The 17,424-nt window shown below is 39.1% G+C and overlaps 1 protein-coding gene and 1 long non-coding RNA gene across 9 annotated transcripts in view; one reads left to right on the forward strand and one right to left on the reverse strand.

Moving 5' to 3' along the window:
- Positions 1-17,424, reverse strand: part of TOGARAM1 (TOG array regulator of axonemal microtubules 1) — a 112,616-nt gene that overhangs the window by 34,312 nt on the left and 60,880 nt on the right. For 7 of the 8 annotated variants that reach the window (XM_017961150.2, XM_017961148.2, XM_009211462.3 and 4 more), the window contains 4 exons: positions 17,183-17,281; positions 15,288-15,463; positions 14,434-14,587; positions 10,060-10,213 (listed from right to left, as the gene is read on the reverse strand). In XM_017961150.2, the coding sequence (XP_017816639.1) occupies positions 10,060-10,213; positions 14,434-14,587; positions 15,288-15,463; positions 17,183-17,281 (583 nt within the window). The remainder of the gene's footprint in view (positions 1-10,059; positions 10,214-14,433; positions 14,588-15,287; positions 15,464-17,182; positions 17,282-17,424) is intronic. The other variant, XM_017961147.2, reaches the window with a different exon arrangement.
- Positions 70-17,210, forward strand: LOC108586862. Its single transcript, XR_001904767.1, has 3 exons — positions 70-114; positions 207-331; positions 17,126-17,210. It is a non-coding gene; the product is annotated as an uncharacterized LOC108586862 (long non-coding RNA).

Below are 17,424 nucleotides of genomic sequence, written 5' to 3' on the forward strand. Positions count from 1 at the left end.
GTGTTAGGACTGATACGTCTTCTTGATGAACAGACCCTTTTATGATTTAACAATAGGCCTGGTTAGCTGGTCCTTCATTATCTGTCCCTTGGTAATAAAGAGTTACAATATTTGGTAAGGATTTAAATTTTTTTCCCTAGGGTTCTAGAGAGCTACCAAACTGCTTTCTGTGAGGAAGTCCCATGGTCTGGTTTATATCTTAACAGTATCAACAGCTATTATATGAGATGGAGTAATAATACAAGCATGGAAGCCAGTGATGAAACTACGATAGCCACGTGGGAGACAACTACGGCATGAACTAGAGGGATGGCAGCAGAGATTGAAGTAGGTAAGTGGTTTCAGGATATGTTCTGAAAATATAAGAATTGATGGAATGTAAATAAATGAGAGGCCAGGTGCAGTGGCTCACGCCTATAATCCTAACACTTTGGGAGGCTGAGGCGGGCAGATTGCGTGAGCCCAGTATTTCGAGACCAGCTTGGGTAAAACTCTGTCTCTACAAACAATACAAAAATTAGCCAGGCATGATGGTGTGCACCTTTAGTCTCAGCTACTTGCGTGGCTGATGTGGGAGGATCACCTGAGCCCACAGAGGTCAATATTGCAGTAAGCTGTGATCATGCCACCGCACTTCAGCCTGGGTGACACAGTGAGACTCTGTCTCAAACAAACAAACAAAGACAAAAAAAGAAGTCAATCCTGACTTGGAATGAACAACCAAATGTGTATGGCAGGGCTGTTAACTAAGACAGTGAACACTGAGGGAGAAGTATATTTCAGATTAAGAAGAGGGGAAATAAGTTCTGTGTTAAGAATTTTATCTCTATGTTCTTATGCTATATTAGGAATCAGTCTGTAGTTTTCCTATCTTTGTATGGTTTTGGTATCAGAGTAATGGTGGCCTCAATCAATGAGATGAGAACTTCATCTTATTCAATGTTCTAGAAGTATATGTAGAAATAGTATCTTCGTAAAAAGTTTGGGATAAACTATCAGAAACTGAAGGTTTCTTTGTGGAAACTTTTTTTTTTTTTCAGAGGGAGTCTTGCTATGTCACCCAGGCTGGAGTGCAGTGGCGCAATCTTGGCTCACTGCAACCACCGCCTCCTGGGTTCAAGCGATTCTCCTGCCTCAGCCTCCAGAATACCTGGGATTACAGGTGTGCACCACCATGGCTGGCTAATTTTTGTATTTTTAGTAGAGACTAGGTTTCACATGTTGGCCAGGTGGTCTCGAACTCCTGACCTCAAGTGATCTGCCCGCCTCAGCCTCCCAAAGTGCTAGGATTACAGGCAATGAGCCACCACTCCTGGCTTCTTTGCAGGAAAATTTAAACAAAAATTCAATTTCATTAATAGATACTGGGTTATACAAGTTATTATTATATTTTTTTTGAGACAGAGTCTTGCTCTGTTGCCCAGGCTGGAGTGCAGTGGTGCAATCTCAGCTCACTGCAACCTTCTCCTCCTAGGTCCAAGCGATTCTTGTGCCTCAGCCTCCTGAATAGCTGGGATTACAGGCATGCACCGCCACATGTGGCTAATTTTTGTATTTTTAGTAGAGATGGGGTTTCACCATGTTAGCCGGGCTGGTCTTGAACTCCTGGCCTCAAGTGATCCACCTGCCTTGGCCTCCAAAAGTGCTGGAATTACAGGCGTGAGCCACCGTGCCCGGTCACAAGTTATCTAATTCTTTATGAATGAGTTTTGGTAATTTGTGTCTTTCAGTCCATTTCACCTAAGTTGTTGAATTTTGGGGCATCATGCTGTTTATCATATTTCTATATTATCTGTTTAACAGCTGTATGATCAGTAGTGATGTTTCTTCTTTCATTCTTGATGTTAGCAATTTTTCTCCTTTTTCTTGGTCAATTTGACAAGAGGCTTATCCATTTTATTGATCTTCTCCAAGAACCTGCTTTTGCTTTCACTGATTTTCTCTATTGTTTTCCATTGCAATGATCTCCACACAGATCTTTATTATTTCCTTTCTTTGCTTACTTTGGGCTTCATGTGCTCTTCTGTTTCTAGTTTCTTAAGGTGAAAGCTGATTTCCTTTATATAGAACTTTTCTTCTTTTCTAATATAGGTGTTATAGTGTGACATATTCCTCTTTAATTTGGCTACATCCCACAAATTTTGATGTTTCATTCTTTATTTCATCAAATTCAAAATAATTTGTAATTTTCCTTTTGATTTCTTCTTAGATCCATAGGTTACACATGTAAGTGTGTTACTTAGTTTCTAAATATTTGAGCACTTTCCAAACACCTGTCATTAATTTCCAATTTAATTCCAGAGAACAAAATTTGTAAAATCCGATTCCTTTAAAATTACTTGTTTTATAGCCTAGAATAAGGTCTTTCCTGGTAAATATGTCTTGTGGACTTGAATAGAATGTGAATTCTGTTGCTCTAGGTGGAATGTGTTATAAATGTTAATTAGGTCACACGGATGGCAGTGGCGGCCCCTCTGGAGTGGCCACTGTGAAGACACCTGCTGTGGCAGGGAAGGTACAGCAGGGACCGTGTGCTCCATGGAGCCAGCGGGTGCCAGGAACAGGTGGGAGCCATGCCCCCTTCTGAGTAGAAGGGAAAGGAGCCCCGACTTCCTGGGCACAGCTGTAGCCATTGAGCCACAGCTGCAGACCTAGGCATCCCTGTGCTCTCAGGGGCCCTGGAAATTCCCCTTCCCGACAGGCTCAAAAGTGCCTTCTCCCACTGCCTGGCTTCTCCCCACTCCCAGCACAACCTCCAATTTTGGAACGAAGTTGCGGCTGATCCCGGGTGCTGTCAGGACCTAGCTGGGTGTGCACGCACTTGAGGTAGTGCTGACATGGTCCCCACTGGACTTTGGGCACCAACAAGCATGGGAAGGAAGCCGGGAGCATGCTGAGGGCAGCTTGGTGTGGGCCTGCAGGCATCCCTCAGCACAAACAGCCTGGGCACTGTGGACAGCAGGTTGATGGTGGCAGGAGGCAGACAGGCTCCTGGGCAGAAAGGGGCAGGTGAAGCCTCACCTTCAAGCCAGGGACAGACTGAAGCTTGTAGGGGTGGGCTGCCTAGTTTCACAGACTGGAGTGAGAACTTATGGTGCTTTTTCCAGGCCTGCCCATGGACCAGTCAGCATGCACTTCTTCCTCTCTGAAGTGCATAAAAATCCCAGACTCAGCCAGACTCTGGCAGATGGGATGACCTGCCTGTGGAGAAAAGCTACCCTCTGTGGGTCTCCTCTCTGCTGAGAGCTGTACACTCATCAGCACAACCTGCCTGCGGATAGAAGCTACCCTCTCTAGGTTTCCTCTCTGCTGAGGGCTGCAGAGACACCAGAACAACCTGTCTGTGGATAGCAGCTACACACTCTGGGTCTCCTCTCCACTTACGGCTGCACAGACATCAGGATGACCTGCCTGTGGATAGGAGCTACCCCACTCTGAGTCTCCTCTCCATTGAGGGTTGCACAGATGTCAGGACGACTTGCCAGCAGAAAGGAGCTACCCACTTCAGGTCTTCTGAGAGGTATACTGTTGCTCAATGAAGCATCTCTTCACCTTGCTCCACAACTGGAGGTCCATATACCTAATTCTTCTTGGACTCAGGACAAGAATTCAGGACTGAAAGATCTATAACACAAACATGGCTGAAAACTCCCCCTACCCCAATCACATTGCCACCACTCATGACATTGTGGGCAACGAGAAGGTGAGAAGAAAGGAGAAAAGAGCTGTGGCCCTATGGGGAACCCAGACTTAGGAGCTTCCCAAGCAAGGGCTGGCATACTCTCTTTGGGGCTCTGCAGTTGCTGGCATCTCCAAGCTTCTGGGTGCCGCCACATTCCCTGGTGCCCACAGTGGAAGCTGCTTGTGGTATGTCTGGTCCAGCTGTAGCAGGAAGCCAGCAGCTGTGAGAGTGCATGGAGCTGCCTATCCTGCCACAGCCAGCATATACCTGGCTGTGTGCAGTGGCCAGACCCCATGCTCATGCACCCCTCGCTGCTCTGTGCCTGGCTCACCCTTTGCAGGCATAGGATCTAGGCTGGTAGCAAAAGCCAAGCACAGCCTGCGAGGCCAAGTGGGCAAAACGAGCCCAAGTGGGCCTAAGCAAAACTTGGGCAAAGGTGCCACTGGCCACAGATGTTTCTGGCTATCAAAGTAACACCTTAAGGATCCCATGGCAACATTGGTCAATACTGTTGTTCAGGCCAGGTGTGGTGACCCTGTAATCCCAACACTTTGGAAGGCTAAGGTGGATGGATTGCTTGAGCCCAGGTATTTGAGACCAGCTTGAGTAACATAGAAAAACCCCATCTCTACTAAAAATACATACAAAAAAGCATTGTCCAAATCTTCTACATCTTTACTGATTTTCTTTTTTTTTTTTTTTTTTTTTGAGATGGAGTCTAGCTCTGTCACCCAGGCTGGGGTGCAGTGGCCCGATCTTGGCTCAACATAACCTCTGCCTCCCAGATTCAAGCGATTCTCCTGCCTCAGCCTCCCAAGTAGCTGGGACTACAGGCATGCCCAGCTAATTTTTTTTTTTTTTTGTATTTTTAGTAGAAATGGGGTTTCACCATGTTAACCAGGATGGTCTCAATCTCCTGACCTCGTGATCTGCCTGCCTCGGTCTCCCAAAGTGTTGGGATTACAGGCATGAGCCACCGCACCTGGCCATCTTTACTGATTTTCTTTCAACTTGTTCTATTTATTAATGAGAGAGGATTATTGAAGTTCCAATTATAACTAGAGATTTATTCCTCCTTGCAGTTCTATTAGTTTTTGCTTAATGTATTTTCAAGCAATATTATATGGTAAATAAGTATCAGGACTTCCATGTCCTCTTGATGAATTAATTCCTTTATAACTATAAAATGACCCTCTTTATTCTGGATGTGGTAGACAGAATCCTAAGATGGCATCCATAATTCCTACCCCTGATTTACACAACCTGTATTACACCCTCTCCATGAATGTGTTGCGATATCACTCCCTGTGAGTGATATGTGAATGTGTTAGGATATCACTCCCTGTGATCATATTAAGTGTGATGGCAAAAGAGATTTGCAGATTTAATTATGGTCCCTAATCAGTTGACATCAAGTTAATCAAAAGGGAGATTATCCTGGGGAGGCTTTACCTCCCTTAAAAGAGATAAGCAGCAGCAGCAGCAGAGATTCTTCTCCTGGCTTCGAAAAAGTAAGCTTCATATTGAGAGGATCTATGTCTGTGTGTGTGGCACATAATAAGGACATGAGGGTTGACCTCTAGAAGATTGATAGGGTTTGGCTATGTCCCAGGATTCAGGAGGGAACCACGGGGAGGTAACTGAATCATGCGGGCCGGTCTTCCCTGTGCTATTCTCATGATAGTGAATAAGTCTCACAAGATCTGATGGGTTTATCAGGGGTTTCCGCTTTTGCTTCATTTTCTCTTGCTGCCACCATGTAAGAAGTGCCTTTTGCCTCCCGCCATGATTCTGAGGCCTCCTCAGTCATGTGGAACTGTAAGTCCAATTAAACCTCTTCTCAGTCTTGGATATGTCTTTATCAGCAGCATGAAAACGGACTAATACAAAAATGAAAACCTCCATTGCACATCTAAAAGGAAGACAATTTTTCCAATGAGCTTCTAAGAAAATTGAAAGATGAGATCGCATCCCTGGCTGACACTTTGATTTCACCCTAGTGATATCCTGAGCAAAGAGTTGAGTTAACTTGTATCTGATCTCTTGACCCAGAAAACTGACAGTTAATCAATTTGTGTGGTTTGAATCCATTGAGTTTGTGGCAATTTGTTACATAACAATATAAAATAAATACTCTCATTAATATTCTTTGCTTCGAAATATACTTTGATATTAATAAAGCCACATAATCTATCTTTTGATTAGTGTTAGCATGGTATATATCTTTTTGCATCTCTACTTTTAACTTATTTGTACCTATATATTTAAACAAATTTCTTATAGGCAGCATATAGTTGAGTCTTGCTTTTTAATCTAATCTCACTAGGGTGTTTAGTTCATCTACATTTAATGTGATTAGATGATTGGGTTTAAGTCTATCATCTTGCTGTTTGTTTTCTATTTGTCCCATCTTTTCTTTATAATTATTTTTATAGTTACATTTTATCTCCTTTGTTGCCTTCCCAACAAAACTTTTGTGTTATTTTACTGGTTACTTATCGGTCTACCTTGAAGTGATATATACCATTTCATATGTAAGAATGGTAAAGCAATACTCCCAGGTCTTCCCTTTGGGCCTTTGTATCAAAATGTCAGACATTTTGCTTCTTTTAAAACTTTTTTTTTTTTTTAAGAGACAAGGTTTCACTCTGTTGCCCAGGCTGGACTGTAGTGGCACAATCACAGCTCACTGCAGCCTCAAACCCCTGGATTCAGGTGATCCTTCTGCCTCAGCCTCCTGAGTAGCCAGGATTACAGCAACACATCACTGCATCCAGATTTTTAATTTTTTTTTTCTAGAGATGAGGTCTTGCCATATTGCAAAGGCTGGTCTTGAACTTTTGGGCTCAAGTAATCCTCCTAGCTCAGCCTCATAAAGTGCTGGGATTACAAGTGTGAGCCACCATGCCCGGTCCACTACTTTTATTTTTGAAAGATATTTTCATTGGATATAGAATTCTAGATTGACAGTTTGTTTTTCCTTTCAGTACTCTAAATATCTCACTGAACTGTTTTTTGGTTTGCAGTGTATTTGATAAGTAGTCTGATCTTTGTTCTATATGTAATGTCTTGCCCTCAGCTATTTTTAAGATTTTCTCCATCCCTAATTTTAGGCCTTTTGATTATATCTCCTTTGAAATATTTCTTTTCATGTTTCTTGTGTTTGGTGTTCATTGAACTTCCTAGATCTCTGAGTTTACAGTTTTCATCAAATTTGAACAAATTGTGTCCATTTTTTTTCTGCACATATTCTTTTCTTTTCTGTCTCCTTCTCTGTCTGGTAACTCCAATTACACATAACTTGAAGTTGTCCCACAATTGACAGATTTTCTGGACTTTTTTTTTCAGTCTTGTTTCTCTCACTTTCATTTTGATTTTTTTTTTTTTTTTCCTTGAGACAGACTCTCACCCTGTTGCCCAGGTTGGGGTGCAGTGGTACAATCTCAGTTCACTGCAATCTCTGCCTCCCGGGTTTAAGCGACTCTCCTGCCCCAGTCGCCCTAGTAGCTAGGACTACAGGTGTGCATCACCACAACTGGCTAATTTCTATATTTTTGGTAGAGACAGGATTTTGCCATATTGGCCAGCCTACATTGTTTCATTTTGAATAGTTTCAATGGTTACGTCTTCAACTTCACTCATCTTTTCTTCTGGAATATCTAACCTATTAATCTCATCCAGTGTATTTCTGATCTCAGACATTATAGCTTTCATCTGTAGACATCAGTTTTGGGTTTCTTATATATATTATGTCTCTTTACTTGCTCAACCTTTCCTCTAGCCTCGTTAATGCATGCAATTGTTACAGTTACAATGTCTTTGTCTACTAATTCTATCATCTGTGTCATTTTTGCATTGGTTTCACTTGTTGGCTTTTTTCCTTCTCACTATTGGTTATATTTTCCTGCTTCTCTGCATGCCTGGTAATTTCTTATTGGATGCCAAACATTATAAATTTACTTTAGCTATTTTTGTATTCCTATAAATATTCTTCAGCTTTGTTCTGGGATATAGTTATTTGAAAACGTATTTCAAATAAGGAACAAATGTTTGATCCTCTTAGGCCTTGCTTTTAAACTTCGTTAGGTGGGAACCAAATATTCAGTCTATGGTTTATTTTACTACACTATGGAGCAAAACTCTCTCTGAGTATTCTACCCAGTGCCCTGTGAATTATGAACTTTTCCTCTCTGCCGGTGGGAACAGGAAGTATTATTAACATTGTATATGCTCCTGACATTGTTCCTTGTAACTTTTTTGAGTGGTTCTTGTTCTGGTCTCAGGAAATATATTTACACGCAGGCACCGACCCATTGTCTGCTATCATTTGAATAGAATCCTCTTATGATCTCTGGAGCTCTCTGTGGAGCTCTATCTGGCACTCTGTCCTGCAAAGTCTAGTCACCATGGCCTCCTCAAACTCTCAGCACCATGTCCATCTCTGCTGCTATCTGCCTGTTTTTCCCTCCTTTAGCTGCAATCTGGAAACTCTCTCCAGAAAGCAAGCTGGGTAATTGTAGGGCTCACCTGGTTTGTTTCCTGTCTCTCAGAGATCTTTCCATAGCCTGGTGAAGAGTATCTTGAAAACTATTGTTTTTTGTTGTTGCTGTTTCTTTGTTTTTGAGATGGAGTCTCACTCTGTAGTCCATACTGGAGTGCAGTGACACGATCTCGGCTCACTGCAACCTCTGCCTCCCAGGTTCAAGCGATTCTTGTGTCTCAGTCTCCCAAGTGGCTGGTACTACAGACGTGCACCATCATACCCCAGCTGATTTTTTGCGTTTTTCAGTAGAGACAGGGTTGGCCAGGCTGGGCTTGAATTCCTGACCTCAAGTGATTTGGCCTCCCAAAGTGCTGAGATTACAGGCATGAGCCACTGTGCCCAGCCCTTGAAAACTATTGTTTCATATATTTTGTATAATTTTATTAGATCTTTCATGTATGAAGGCAAATACAGTTCTGTTAATCCATGTTGGCAGGAAGAAGTTCAGGATTTCTTTTCTGGATATGTTAAATTTAAGATGTCTACTGGCATCTAAGTGAAAGGGCCAAGTTGGCTGTTGGATTACTTCTTTTTGAGTCTAGAGCTCAAAATGATACCAGGGATACAGATACACATTTATGAAATATCAGAGTTTAGATGGAATTTAAAGCTGTGAAACTGAATGAAATAATTTAAGAAGGGATTGGCAAACTATGGCTCATAGGCCAAATCTGGCTCCATCAGATTTTTTTAATGAGTAAAGTTTTCATATGTTTTATAAGTAAAGTTTTATAGAAACACAGCTATGCCCATTTGTTTAGATACTGTTTTAAGGCTGCTTTTGCACAACAGAGTTCAGTATCTGCAACAGAGGCATCTGCCCTGCAAAGTCTAATACCTATTACCTGGATCTTTACAGAAAAAGATCGCCAGAAAAAGACTGCCCTTGAGCTACAAAATCAATGTACAAAGAGAATGCCAGTGGATTAAATTCTGCAGAACTTCTATTTTTTTTTTTTTGAGACAGAGTTTCACTGTGTTGCCCAGGCTGGAGTGCAGCTGCCCAGTCTCGGCTCACCGCAACCTCCACCTCCTGGGTTCCAGCAATTCTCCTGCCTCAGCCTCCCAAGTAGGTGGGACTACAGGCGCCGCCACCATGCCTGGCTAATTTTTTTCTATTTTTAGTAGAGATGGGGTTTCACTATGTTGGCCAGGCTGGTCTTGAACTCTTGACCTCGTGATCCGCCCACCTCAGCCTCCCAAAGTGCTGGGATTACACGCATGAGCCACCGTGCCCAGCCTGGAGGTTTTTAAAAAATAGGAGATATTATGGCACATTTGAAACTTGATGAATATGCTCTAGAACAGAGGCAAAACTGATGAAGAGGTATAAGATGGGGACAATGAGAGATACTGAAGGAACAAGGGAGGAAATGAGACAAAGGCAGTAAGTGGAGGCTCCTGCTGAAACACGTGGGATGCACATTGCCACTGTCTTTTGTCTCCCTTGAGTTATTGGCTGGGCTGGTTGGGTGGCTGCTATAACTGCAATAAGAGCAGGTAGGTATTTCCAGGACAATTAAAAATTATATTTCACAGAGACATACTTTGAGAAACGGTGAAATTTGTATCCCGTTATCAAAGGGTTTACATAATCCATAATAAAGCTAAATTATATTCTTATGGCATGTAAGTTATAACACAACTGGTAATAAAGTACTATTAGGACCAGAGTTCAGCTACATTAATAAGCTGAAAAGATTCTGATGCTTAAGAACTAAATAATCGTTTCTAAAGTTATTTTAATAGAAAATGTGTTTCAAGATTTTTAATTAAATATTTACAGAAAGCTTTAGAACTCTGCTTAGTTTTAAGTTAAGGATGGTGAACTTACCAATCCTCATCAGCCAAAAGCCTCAGGGCTTCTGTCAGTGCTATTTCTGGTTTAGAGAATGGTCGTAGTTCTGATAGATCCATTATCTCTGGACTATGAGTGACAGAAGGCATCCTTTCTTTATACTGTGAAATGACTCCAGTAGATGTTTTACCTAAAACAAAATACATTAAACTATGAGAGAACCTTTTTTTACAAATGTTTATCTTTTTGAGATGGAGTGTCGCTCTGTTGCCCAGGCTAGGGTGCAGTAGTGCAATCTCAGCTCACTGCAACCTCTGCCACCTGGTTCAAGCGATTCTCCTGCCTCAGCCTCCCAAGTAGCTGGAACTATTGGCGCGCACCACCATGCCCGGCTAATTTTTGTATTTTTAGTAGAGACAGGGTTTCACCATGTTGGTCAAGCTGATCTTGAACTCCTGACCTCAAGCAGTCCATCCGCCTCAGCCTCCCAAAGTGCTGGGATTACAGGCGTGAGCCACCATGCCCGGCCAAGAAGACCTTCATACAAAGGATACAAACATTATTCTGACTACAGTTGTGATGAACATTTATTATGGAAACATAGTACTATTAGTTTAGTCTTGAGGAAAATTACAGTACCCAGAAACCAAAACTATTGAAAACTTTACTTTTTATATGCAAAATTATTAACAAATTATATTTAATAAAAATATAAGTAGTTTTTCAGTCATGAGTCATAACAAAGTCTGGCTTTATTTTAACAGCTAAAAGTCAAAGAAGCAGTATGATCCCATTTTGTAAAAATGTGGATATATACCTGTTTCATAACTGAGAAGTGAAGATAAAGGTTCATGGCATCTGTATGTAGAATTCTAGTTGATTTTCTCTATTGATATAGAATTAGTGGCCTATTACAAATTCTAAGACCATGTGTAGTAATAAGAATGATGTTTCTTCTGTAATAAGACATTGACCAAGCATTTTCCAGATGTAAGGCACTGTACTATAAGTTGAGAACATAAATCATCCTCTTTGAGTGCTCAGGATAATATCCTTGAGAGCACTGTATAATGCGAGACACATGCAGTGGAGATATTAAAAAGAAAAGGGTCAAACAGAATGGGCTTTTATAAGTAGGAAGATTTACTGGCTCTTTTTTCCATATTAAGAGATACTTTTAGAAAGGAAAGATTAGTCACTAGAAAATAACTATCATCAAAAATTATTTATTAACCATGCTATCTGTGACAAAACGTTACCTGAAATCACAAATATAAGAAATTTCACTTGATGTTGCATACTAATTGCATATTCAGAGTTGGTCATTTAAAATCCAAAGGCAACAAGGTGTTAATGATATTAGCTGACATTTATTAAATACTATGCACCAGACCTTGGGATAAATGCTTTGCAAACTTTACTGCATTTAATTATCTCAACAAAGTTGAGGTAGGCATTCTAACTATCTTTATTTGCAGCTGAGAAAATAATTGCGTTTTACAGAGACTAAGAAATTTACTTAAGGTTCCATTGCTAATGAGTGGCAGAGGCAGGACTTAGATCTACGGCCACCATTACCTGTGATCTTCTATAAAGAGGTATAAGACAGAATCTCTGCTTTCAAAAACTTTATCACATATCTAACACAAAAAGTAAAAAGGTAAAATATGATGCCTTAAATTACTATAGCGATGAATCAGTACCAGTTTTTGTTATGTGAGGAAGATGATATCCCAATTATATAATAGACCCCTTTCACTTTTTTTTTTGATGGTTCAGATGGACCCTCTTTAGGTTTCATATCTAAGACTAACATGTATAAATAAAATCCTCCAGCTTTGGAATATCCCAATCCTGAAAGAATAGCAAATAAAAAAATAGCACTATTATCATTTATTATCTTCCCTGGTATTGTGCTATGTCCTTCATTTATACTATCTAATTTAATTCATTCAACAACCCTATGTAATAATTATTATTCAGACATTACAGATGAAGAAACGAACGTGGAAGTTTTAAGAATTCCCTTAATATATCTAATCCATTCCCACTCTCATGAAACAATAACTCATTAGAAAGATATACAGATAAACACCAAATTTTCAACCTTGAGATTATAACAATATGAAGTACTATCACCTATCTTTATTTTGTTTTCACCTGAAGAATGTTATCTTGAAAAAGGAGGTGTATAGAATATCAATTGAAAGTAGTGATGCTCAAATGAAGTTTTTTTAAAAAAAAAAAACTTCCACTGTTGGCCGGGTGCAGTGGTTCACACATGTAATCCCAGCACTTTGGGAGGCTGAGGTGAGCGGATAACGAGGTCAGGAGTTCGAGACTAGCCTGTCCAACATAGTGAAACCCTGTCTCTACTAAAAACACAAAAATTAGCCTGACATGGTGGTGCACACCTGTAGTCCCAGCTACTCGGAAGGCTGAGGCAGAAGAATCGCTTGAACCCGAGAGATAGAGGTTGCAGTGAACCAAGACTGCACCACTGCACTCCAGCTGGTTGACAGAAAAGACTCCATCTCAAAAAAAGCAAAACAAAACAAAACAAAAACTTTCACTGTGTTGCAGATTGATTCTTTTATAAAGTACAATAAAAGTGTTGTGGCACTGTCAAATTGTTAAAATAGTTTCTAGAAGCTAAATATTGTCTGTATGTATGTTATCATAGATGAGTAACAAACAGTTCACACAGTCTGTGAAACATACTTTGAGAAGCAGTGAACTGATAGAAAGTTTCTTAACTGGAGACATATCCAATTAGAATTTAGCTATTAAAAATTATTTCTGCTAATATGTTCATAACCATAAATACAGCTAAACAGCTATACTTTGAGCTGATCAACATAATAATTGTATAAGCATATTCTTATTTTCAAATATAAGGATGACTTCAAAGTGGTACTCTCCTTATACTTCTCAGAAACCCAATCTTTAAAGCCTACATTATAGGCAAAAATCACAAAATTAGTTGATCCATCAAGAATGAATACCCCCAAATTTATGATTTATTACTATTTGTAATATTTGTACTTCTATTTCTACTCTTCACACTAGCTAAGTTAGGTAGGAAGTTTCGTGGGTTTTTCTCTCCCTGAATTTTATGACAATAACAAATAGTGAATTATGTGAGAATGCTAAGAGGCTTAAGTTTCACAAACACCTACATTTAATGGGTTTTAGGGACATCTTTAGCCACAATGTTACAGGCTAACACCTCTCATCAGGCATACTCTCAACAATTAATAGCTTTCAAAATACAGTTTTCTCCCCTTGTTGTATTATAATGGAAATAAAAGCTAGGAAAAACCTCAGATATTAATTTAGGTTAAATCTTTTTTTATTTTTTCCTTCAAGAGAAGTATACTGTCTGTTAAATTTAGAGTATTTTTTGTAACCTTCTTGAGCATTTTGTTGCTATCTAGACTTCAGATGCAACATAAATTAAAGAGTGTTTATTACATTTCACAGTTTATTTAATAATATTAAACAAAACAGTAATTAAGCAATAATAGTTAATGTGTATTATAGTTCACATGATTTTTTATTTCAACATCTGATTTTTCCTCGTTGCTACTATACCTAACATGTATTCAATATTTTAAAAAACAACACCAGGAAACATAGAGCCTATTTTTGACTGAGCACAAAACATTGTAGGTACTCAAGGATAGACTGAATAAATGACAAATGCAATGACCTTTTTGGATCATGATGTAATATAAACCAGTTTCACCATCTCAGTTATCTGCTATAAAATGGGATACCACTCCTCAGCAAAACAGGAATATTTCCAGGGAGTGTAGAAGAGATCCTTGAGATAATCTGGACCTTTGAGATAATTAAGATATTCACAGGGGCAGAAAACTGAGGCCGGCTTCCAGGTCACAAAGTTAACTAAAGGCACAACTGAAACTTAAGAAGCCAGGTCTGTCTATTGGTTCCCAGTTCAGTACTCTTTCTGGCACAAATGCACTGGACCACATGTGGTCTCTTCAGCTTAACAAGCATTTGTGACTTTATTCTTTACATCTAAATAAGTGACCTATCTGAATCTGAAAACACTAAAGATAGTGATCATTTTAAACAGGACCCTTTCAATGGAGGGCTGAAGGCAATGTTTTCTTAAAGAGAACTCTTATTTTTTGATAGCCCCACCTCATCTCCAAAAATATCTAAATCTAGAAGGGAGAAACACAATCATTTTTCTTTTTATGAGAAAGCATATTATTTTAATAGTTATATATAATTAAAACAGAAACTGTGGGTCTTGCAAATTTCAGTGTTATATAAGATATTTCATTCTTAGTCATATATTACCCCCAGTGAAACCTCATTTCATCAGCTTTAGACTATTACTAGAAAAAAAAAAAATACCAAAACTTAAATTCCACTTACCTTCAGATGCCATTTTCTCAGTTCCTGTATGTTTCATTCGTTCCCAGGAATTTTTTTCCTTCTTTTCACAATCTTTATTGTGAAACAGTTCTTTCTCTTCTTTTCTCTTTTGTCTCATCTTGTTATAAGTAGATTTTGAAATAGAAACTTTAGCCTGCATGAAAAAGTTGAAAATCTGAAAATATTCAAGGAGTTTGATACTTAAAATATCTTTGTCTCAGATAACTAATTTGTCTCTGAGGATATTAGTCTTTCACTACTTAAGTGTATCCTAGAAAACGGAATATATACATACATATATATGTATATATAGTACACGTAAAATATAAAGTACACAGAGAATAAAAAGTATATTACATACTTTATCCCCAGAATGAGAATGCCTTTATTAAGTGGGAAGGGTGGATAATCTATTATTTAAATGATTAAGGATCAAAATTTCTTTCTTTTTTTCCCCCCCCTTGAGACAGTTTCACTGTGTTGCCCAGGCTGGAGTACAGTGGCGCAATCATGACTCACTGCAACCTTGACCGTCCGAGCTCCAGTGATCCTCCTACCTTAGCCTCCCAAGTAGCTGGGCCCACAGGCACGCATGGCTGTGGCTACATTTTTGTATTTTTTCTAGAGAAAATAGGCTCTCTACTTTCTGTGACTAATTTTTATATTTTTTCGGCCAATTTTTGTATTTTTCCTGGAGACAGGGTTTTGCCACATTGCCAAGGCTCAAAATTTCAACTGTACTAAGGTTTTTAAAATTTTAATCGAAATACTTTCACCACCCCACATCTGATATACACAAAACAATGACATACTGTAAGCTTAAATTTATTCTAATAATTAGCAAATAACCTTACATCTTTTTCATTCTCAACATCAAGATATGATGAAATATTTTGCTGGACTGATCTTCCATAAATCCCTGATGGTGGTTCAATACTTTGTTTAATTGAAAATGTATCCCCATTTTCCACAGAAGGTATCACTGATTGGCTGCAGGTTGCTGGTGCTGAACTTAAACTTCCAAATACGCCTGAAATCAACCAACCACCAAATAGTCATTAACTAATTATGTGATGGTAATCTAGATAACACAGTTTAAGGTAAGGTTCTTGCCTTCAAGAATCAAACAACACAATTAGTAAGAAAAACTGCTAAATAATTATAAAATATAAAAACAAATACCCTAACAGGGCAATAATATAAGAGGTGCCAGAAGGCAGTTCATGATAATAAGTGAGAGCTGCATATTACAAGTGGTAAGCACACATAAAGAAAAGGTTGCTGTGAGCTGTTTTTGTTTTCTGTTTGTTTGTTTGTTTGTTTCAAGATAGTCTCTCTCTGTCACCCAGGCTGGAGTGCAATAGCACAATCTCGGCTCACTGCAACCTCCACCTCCCAAGCTGAAGCAATACTCCCACCTCAGCCTCCTGAGTAGCTAGGACTACAGACGCACAGTACCAGGCCTGCCTATTTTTTTTTTTTTTTTTTGGTAGAGATGGGGTTTTGCCATGTTGTCCAGGCTGGCCTTGAACTCTTGAGTTCAAGTAATCTGCCCGCCTGGGCCTCCCAAAGTATGGGGATTACAGGAGTGAGCCACTGCGCCTGGCAGTTGGGTGTTTAAGATGGCTTCAAGGAGCAAGAATTTGAGCTGGGATTTGAAGACAGGAAGGATCTGTATAAAGTAAAGGAGAGAGAGAAATCTATGAGATGGTGATGTTTACATGCAGAGTTGAATGTTTATAAAGCATTTATGTGGAGCGAATAAATGAGCTTGGTTGGGCAAATAAAGGAATAACAGAAAATAAGTTTACAAGAGTAAGCTGTAGCCAATCAGAGGAGGGTTTTAAAATAACTTAATGGGCCAGGCGCAGTGGCTCAAGCCTGTAATCCCAACACTTTGGGAGGCCAAGACGGGCGGATCATGAGGTCAGGAGATCGAGACCATCCTGGCTAACACGGTGAAAACCCGTCTCTACTAAAAAATACAAAAAGCTAGCCGGGCGAGGTGGCGGGCGCCTGTAGTCCCAGCTACTTGGGAGGCTGAGGCAGGAGAATAGCGTAAACCTGGGAGGCGGAGCTTACAGTGAGCTGAGATCTGGCCACTGCACTCCAGCCTGGGCGATAGAGCGAGACTCTGTCTCAAAAAAAAATAAATAAATAAAATAACTTAATGAGACTATCAAGCTACGAAGTTAGGAAAAAATTTCCAAGACTTTTATTCTATTTCATCATATTGAACAAAAATAAGATGCATACCCTCAATATATACCACTACATTCTAGTTTTCAATTAAAATAGAAAATAGCTGTAAAGGATACTTGCAATAATTTTGTTCAAGGTCCCTTAGCCCCCTTAAAATATATAATGGGAGTTTAATTTTCACTTGTCTAGATTTTGTATGGGAGATAATTACATTGATTATTAAGCTGCTAAATAAGGGCTATTTGAATTTAAACTATGCTAAAACTAAGTAAGCTATCTTAAAACTGTCTTAGAAGTACCTAAACTGCAGCAGTCACATAATACATCCCTCTGAAAATTAATGACATGAATTTACTAGTTTCCTTAGAAAATAGAAACGTGAAGGTAAGTATTCACTTCTGATTCTTTTAATGAAGATAGTGTAATACATTTGTAAAAAGAAGTTCCGCTCAACACTTGAATCAAATTCTTTTCTATTCCTTTTTGATAGGCTTTGCTTCTATATGGCGAATACATATAATTAAGAAGTGAAATAACTTTGAAATACCTTTTCCAACAACTACTACTGAGTCTTCTGATAAAGTCTTTGTGGATATGAAGTCAAAACTGGAAATTTGCTGTGGATTTGATGATGACCCTGTAAATCCTAAAAAAACCCAAAACAAATACTTAAAAATATTTGCTTATTATGTAGTATCTTAGGATATTGTAACATGGTCTTTTAAAACTGAAAATTTATTTCATACAAAGAATTTACCATTTATTCATACATGTTCATTAAGTCATTAT

Source organism: Papio anubis, chromosome 7, assembly GCF_008728515.1.
Source record: "Papio anubis isolate 15944 chromosome 7, Panubis1.0, whole genome shotgun sequence".
NCBI lineage: Eukaryota > Metazoa > Chordata > Mammalia > Primates > Cercopithecidae > Papio > Papio anubis.